At 38.4% G+C, this 7469-nt stretch overlaps 2 protein-coding genes across 5 annotated transcripts in view; both read right to left on the bottom strand.

Moving 5' to 3' along the window:
- Positions 1-1596: 1596 nt before the first annotated feature.
- On the bottom strand, positions 1597-5715 carry FGFBP2 (fibroblast growth factor binding protein 2). Its single transcript, XM_054290941.1, has 2 exons — positions 2766-5715; positions 1597-1937 (listed from the first exon to the last, which is right to left on the bottom strand). Exon 1 carries the CDS (start codon positions 3367-3369, stop codon positions 2779-2781), a length of 591 nt encoding a protein of 196 aa, XP_054146916.1. The 5' UTR covers positions 3370-5715; the 3' UTR covers positions 1597-1937; positions 2766-2778.
- An 81-nt stretch (positions 5716-5796) lies between these two features.
- Positions 5797-7469, bottom strand: part of PROM1 (prominin 1) — a 61191-nt gene continuing 59518 nt past the window's right edge. For all 4 annotated transcript variants that reach the window (XM_054290917.1, XM_054290883.1, XM_054290894.1 and 1 more), the window contains one exon: positions 5797-7275. The gene's annotated coding sequence lies outside the window, so the exon portion shown is untranslated. The remainder of the gene's footprint in view (positions 7276-7469) is intronic.

The following is a 7469-nucleotide window of genomic DNA, read 5'->3' as shown; positions in this document are numbered from 1 at the left end:
GGTCCTGAGCATGTTACAAAAAGCATTTTGTTAAAGGGAAGCCTTTAGTGCAAGACTTGAATTTCTGCTTTCAACAGTGAAATTTCAGGTGGTCATTCCAGGCAGCAGAGTACAGAGCCCTGCTCTACTGAAATGAGACACAAGGTCCCTGGGAAACAGTGTGCTGGGGTGTGACATTGTCCTCTGCTGGGCACAATTAGTGATGGCCACAAATTTTAGACTATATCAACAGTTCTTCAAAGTGACAGACAACTCTGCTGCCTCCTGAGCTCACTGTGTACACAAAGAGAAGATGGCATGAAGGGGAAAATGTTCTTTTGGTGAACAGGTGAAACCTCTTCTTTTCTCCCACTAACAGTATGGTGGGTGACCAATAGTCCCAGATTTCTCCCAATGCAAGTCACTGTCTCATTTTTGAAGTCATTCCTGCTGTGGATACTACTGCAAAATACTCACTCTGCAGAGTGGATTTTACATCATATGTAATAGGAGTTTAAAAATATTTAAAAGCACACCTCAAGAAAATCCTCAACCTCCCCTTAACATTGCAAACAGTTTCCTAGTATCACTTTGATGCATTCTGCATGTTTGCAAATCAGACAATTATATTAATTTCTATGACAGAATTAGGTGAGTAGGTGTACTACTACATTTTTTACTCACAGCAAAACAGCCTGGCAATGATAACTGAGATCACAAAAGAAAATTAACCACATTGCATTCATGGCAGAGAAAAACACAGCTTACACATTTTATCTGCATTCAAATTATATTTCTGCCTTGTACATACAACCTCCTGCTCTGATCCTGTGTTCATTACTTGCTATTCTTTGCCATATTTATCAAGAGGTTAGGTGAAAGAAATTGATTTCAAGTTTTTGGTACAAGGCATAAGGTTTAATGATTGGATAATCATGATCTGGAATTGTGTAGTGAAAATTACAAATCTGAGTAAAGCTGCAGAAGTACTTCAGTCAACAATACCTTGCAGAAACATTGCAAGGCAAACACAGAGCACTGTTAAATTCTGCAGTATGAAGAATTTCCAGTCACATCCCTGCTGTGAAACTTACTTGGGAACAAAAGGAATCATTGTTAAATAATAATCTGAACATGACTGTGTTGTAATATGACAAAAGGCCATTAGATCTCGTTTTGTGTTTTGAGGAGATTTAGGCAAGTGCCCAAGCTGCCAGGTAAGTTACTTTTCAGAATATCTACTGAAACCAAACATTAATAGTACCACTAACAGGTCCTGGTAACACTGAACTCTGCAGATGCATCACTGGTGAACACTTTTCATCTGCTATGTTGAAAAATATATTCTTACATTACTCTCTGATTTCAACAGGTCTTTTTTCCTGCTGGCCGAAACTCATTCTTGTAATATAAACCTCATAACATTGAGAGTATTAATATTCATGCAAACTTGTTCACAGTGGGAAAGCAGTGACTCAGACCTCTAATTTCTCTTACACATTCTACCAACAATCTCTTAAGAAATAAAGTGTCAAATACTGTGACTTTATACAAACAGCACCAGCTAAAATTTCAAGAAAGCACACCAAGTACCTTTTCAAAAAAATCTTGTTTTTATTTTTTGCACTAACTGTATCATCATTAACAGCTTTCATCTCTAACAAACTGAAGCAAGTCAATACACACAAAAACCTATGCAAGGTCAAGCAGATCCTAGGTTACATAAATGCAGCACACCCAGGTGTGTAACAAACCTAAGGGCAGTTGGTTCATCCTTACACTTTAAGCACAGTCACTCCAGTTTTGTGAATTTTTCAGAGCTTTTAAAAAGTTTCATTTTTTCTTTAAAAAAGAAACAGCTAAAAGATTTATAGAAAACACTGATTTTTAACCAATATTCTTATGTCTAAATTATTACAATGCAGCAAGGACCCTCCTTCAGCGGTAATACCACTGCTCTGCAAAACAAAAAAAAAAAAAAAAAAAAGAAAATTAGTCACTTTGCTGTATTAGACATAAATTATCATTAGCAGCCTAAACACTTGCCAGCTCACACTGCACATATTCCCATTTCTTACAAGTTTGCCAAGTCCACTTATCAGCTCCTGGCTTTCTCTCTGAGCTGGAACAGGAGTGGATATAAAACCAATCACTTCTGCAATAAAGGGCTTTGCCTTTTTAAATGCTGGCTGAAAACCTAAGACTTACCAAACAAAAGCCTGCATGTGGATCCCCTATTGCTCTACAGTAACAGACTCGCAAACCAAGACAGTCCACTTGGGTTTTCTGCAAGGGATTTATGAACTAATATTTTAGATTAAAATATTTCATTATTAACCAGCAGTTTTGATGAATAAGCTTTATTCCCTCAGCCTCTGAATGCAGTTTGTTCTAACTGATGCAGTTGGCTGGATATGATGCATTTGTTAGTTGTTGTACTTCCCTGGTGTAAATCCAGAAGGCAGCACAAGAGGAAAGGAGTGACAGAAGGCAAAAATCAGCCCAATTCCAACAGTTAGAACTGAAATACCGTAGATTAATAACAGATAGGGCAAACACGTCAGTACATACTGAAGACCTCACAGGAGGTTTTACAGGAGTCCTGAACCAATATGGATCACTGGAAATTTAAGCTGTCCAGCCCCCAGAAGACTTGTAATGCTAGATTTTAGCAAGTGAGCTTAGCACCTCCCTGTCCACATCCTGGAGACCCCCCCCAAAAAAAAAAAATTATAGAACAGAATTACTCTTAGGTATATTCTGCTGTGCTTCCAGATTAGTTTTACCTGAAGCAAATCCTTAGCCCCTAAGAATGCCAATGATGTAGGAGCAGACACCATGCAGAGATTCCCAGCAGTGCTCCCGTGCCAGCTTCATTGCTTCTGTTTCAATTCCAGACCCTTGACCATGTTGGGCTGGGTCAGAGTTTTGCCCTGCTTCTCTCATAGGAATGGAGGCTTTCTGCACTGATTTTTCCTGGTTTGCTATCTCTTCTGGCTCCATTCCAGCAGCTATTTGCCTCATGAGAGCCTCTGGGGGAGCCTTTTGGCACATGGTGGTCTTCAACACTTCCATGGGTTCGCAAGCGTGCGGGACCTTTCTGAGCTCTGCTGCGATCTGATTCCAGTAGATCTTTGGGTTATTTCTGAAAGCACGACAGACTGATGGCTTGCCACTGAATTCACACCAGTAGGACAAGCCTTGGCTTTTGCATTCAATTCTAAGTTTCATCTCCTCGTCATCGCCACTCGTGGTTATTGTGCAAACATCTTTGGTTTTAGTCCGAAATTTGATTTCTTCACCGTTGCTTCTTTTCTTTGGCTTCAGCTTCTGTCCCAGTCCTCCCATGCCACAGATCACAACTAGGAAAAGGAGAGCAAAACTCTTCATGGTGAGAGGAGGGAACTGAGATCCTTGAACAACACGACCCAGAGAAGTAAAAGCAGTGAGTAAATGGCTGCTCACAATTTAAAGTCTTGGGGCACAAAGAAGCCTCTTTCCAGCTAAACAAGGGATGTAAGGGTTGGGCATTTTTATGAAAATAATAAATCACACTTCAGTAGGCAAATGCCCATAATTTATAGCCTGAAGGAGTGTGAAATAACCTTGGGAGTGTGAAGTCCCAAGAAGGTAACAAGACAAGTCTTGTAAATGCAGTTAAAACACAGAACAACAGTTGTATAACTGAGAAGCACATTCCTATGCAGGATGAACATGTCATATTTGATTTTTAACAGATATTTTCCATTCTCCAGCTGCTTTATAGCTATCTTCATGCTAGAGCTTGTAAGATGATATCAAAGTAAAAAAAAGATGTAAGTACCAAAGCAATCTCTGCATCTGGGTGATTATAAATGTCCTGGTAGTGTAAGTGTCCTGGTAAAAAAGCTGATTTGTGGGATAGGCTTTCTGTGGATTGTCACAGTAAGGATGCAACTTCATCTCTTCCTTTTGTCCACACATGACATGCACTGGGGATGCATGGAAGGATCAGCTGCACATTCTTTGAGCCACGTATGTACACATAGAAAAGAAATAAAGCTTAAGCAAAATAAGGTATTACCAGTCTAAAAAAATACCAAACATCTGGAAGTTTTATGATCATTTTCACATCACCAGTCACTTTTAGCCAACATAGCAAGACAGCAGAATAACTTATCACAGTTCTCAGCAGCAGGGAACAGACTACAGAGCATGTCAGACAGGTATTTGCACTTCATCACTTTCTTTTTTTTAAATAGATATTTTCCTGTTTACAAGTGAGCTGTAAAAATGCTGTAAAACAAAGGCAGGACGACAGAAATACTGTAGTGCAGAATCCTGTCCTAGCAGTTTCTGCTGCACTAACTAAAAACAGAGCTAAGGAAAAAAATCACTGTAACTCCCTTAGCATTCAGAAGGCCATGAGGAAAAATCCCTCTCCTGCTGTGGCAATCCACAGTACTTTTCTGGGTAGTGAGACCCCCACTAGGCACTTCTTCCAAAGACATCTCTGCTACAGTCAGCCTGACCTGACAGCTCCTGGAAAGGGCTCTTGGATTGTTCAGGAATGCTGCAGTAACTGTGGGGTGCTGGAAACCCTGGGTTTGAGACTGCCCATACATAAAGGAACAGAACAGCAGTTTGTGTATTTAGTCATTCACTAGGTAGTGCTAAACAAAATACTGAGGCAAAACCATTCCTTTTAACACAGATGGCAAAGCAGAACATCATCAGCAACAACAAAAGCTTCATTAATAGAAGAGGGACAAGAGTGGCAGCTCAGATAACCTGAAAGCTGCCTGCTTGAAGCAGCAGCCACCTGCACAGCCACTCTGGGTACCCTAACCTTGCTCCTCCAGTCAGTGCGCCATCAGCTTCTCATGACTAAATACCATTTGACAGAGAGAATAACCTTGATTTCTTTTCATTCCCTCTCCACAGCTATTTTAATAACATTTTTTAGCAGAAGCCTCATCTCTAGCTTCTTTCCATTAGTTCTCCTCTCTCCTTCCAGGCACAGTGGTGTGGCTCCAGCCAAGCCTTAGGACAACAATGGCATTTACCATTCACTCTTCCATTGTTTTCTGGGGAGTCTTCTAACCCTACTGCCAGCCAGCCAGAGGAATTTTGTTAGCCACCTCAAATCCCTACTGCATGCACGTGAATGCCTCCTAATATTTGACAAAAAAATGTATTGTTTACACTTTGTTATGCACAACAGCACCAAGAATTTTTAGATTTGCTGAAGAGTCAAAAGCAATTCAAAAGTTAATTTATACCAGTTTCAGATCTCTTGTTCTCAAAGCTTTTCAAGTCTAATCATGAGAACAAATAAACCACAAGGATAAGGAGAAATATCAAAGCTTGGACTCAAATATATTTATGTGCTACAGCTGCTATGTTCCCACCAAGTGTTTGGCTCATTCTAATCTGACATTTCAGTCCTGTCTGCTTGTGCTTCAGATTGAACAGTTTGTGATCTCTCATATCAGTAGAAAACAACTGTCCTTTAACAAGGTAAGTTAGGATGCCAGCAGTGAACTGTGAGAGCTGAAGAACTAGCAAATGTTTAATTCTGCTGCCAGTGCCATACAGAAACAGATATCCTGCATAGCTCACAGCCTGAATCCTACCACCTTTGCATAATTCACATTCTTGGTGGAAGTTGGAAGCTCCCTCACCCAGAGTCAAAGTTCTTCCAGTCCTTCCTGCTGTAAAAGTCAAATGTAGCAAAGATTTTTAATCAGGGTAAGGAAATTCACTCTCATAAGATTTTTAACTCTGTGCAGCCCTTCTGAGAGATGGCTCTGCAACAAAACAAGGGAGAACCAAGCATAAGGTAGTTAAGCAAGATCTGTTTTATTTAAATGAACTGGGAATATCTTCTCAAATTAAAAATAGAAACTTTTAAAAATCTGCAATTCTGAACATTACATATACACATATGCTACATACTGTCAATTAGAAATGTTTCCATTTATGACATAAAAATGAAAAATTTAAGGTTATTCCAGATTAGAGACTGGTATCATTTTTCAGCATTTCTTTAAAATTATAATAATGATGTACAGGATTATCTCTACTTCAAGACAATGAACCCTGTTTGAAACAAAGTTAACAATGCTGATAGATGAAGAGATACTATTTTAGATCAATATATTGACTACTTCACCTGCCAGAAGGTTTTACACTGGTAACAGTTTTGGCCTTGTTGATAAAGTCTACTGTTAACTAGTTCAGCAATTCAACCATTTGCCTAAATTCGGTGAAATAACTCTAACAGTACAAATGTTAACTCCAATTGCTAAACAGACTTGAATTTCAATATTGTAAATCACAGTATAGTATTATTTAGCAAAAATACTACCACTGCCTCCAAAAGAGTCACAGTGATACTATTAAGGACATTACAGAAGTGGGTGTGAAAGAAGAAAAGGAAGTTAGAGAAGGTAAAGCATTCCAAAAACTGCCAACATAGGACATCCCTCATGCTCTTTTTGAGTACTACTGAACTCTAGAAAGCTTAGCTTTTTCACTATATTATGCATCCCACACACCCCCAACCCTCCCACCCAAAGTTTAAAAACAAACTTCTCCAAAAAGTCCCTTTCAGATCTATACAGCAAAACCCACTAAATATTAAATAATTAGGAAAAGAAAAAAAAAAAGAAAAGAATAGAGGGAGAAAACAAAACTGACAAAACTGCAACTGAGCTTCTCAGACACACAAAGAGACACTGTGGACCCCATTACAATCCAAATTTAGTCCAATGTAGTCATTCAAGAGCACCAAATAGCAACACTGATCATGCTGGTAAATTCATTTGTGAAGAGTATTATACAATATTAAAATCTTAACTAAACACTTAGAAGTTTTAAGAAAAATGTATATACAAAAGTCTCTGGCATACAAAATGTATTTTTATGTAAACGTGTACGTACTGTATTTAACACAAATCAACAATTTAAGATAAGAACTTGAACAATTTTAAGAGAATTGCTAGGCAAAGGCTGTTAATCTAATTAATTTATATACTGTGATGTAAGGTAGAAAGCCCAGTGTAAAAAAGTAAAAAACCAAAAAAAACATTTTAATCCAAGCCTTGAACAGTGGTATTTGAGAGGCAGTGCCCTGATCACAAAATATTCTGTACAGTAGTTTATGGCATAACATTCAATAGTACATTTGGGATTTACAGTACAGCTGACATAAAACAAGTGGCTCAGGATCTGTCAGATGAATGGAAATGCCAACACCCTTGGAAGAACAATGATGTACTCCCATAGAAGAGTCTTGAGCCTCATTTATATAGCCTGGAAATAAGAACAAAAAACAATTCAGGAAAAAATTTATAAATACTGAATTTCTGTCTAATTTAAACACAATGAAGGGGTATATTTTAATACAAACATCAATATGACTGAATAACTTCTCTTGGGTTTAGACCTTACAGCATACTCCTGTTGCAGCAATCAGAGCAGCCTTCCTAAAATAGTAAAGTAGTAAT

Source organism: Melozone crissalis, unplaced genomic scaffold (assembly GCF_028551555.1).
Source record: "Melozone crissalis strain CALT ecotype California unplaced genomic scaffold, PUWL_Pcris_2 ptg000006l_1, whole genome shotgun sequence".
NCBI classification, from domain to species: Eukaryota; Metazoa; Chordata; class Aves; order Passeriformes; family Passerellidae; genus Melozone; species Melozone crissalis.
Note: the sequence above shows the minus strand (reverse complement) of the source record. Positions and strands in the feature narration are given on the sequence as shown.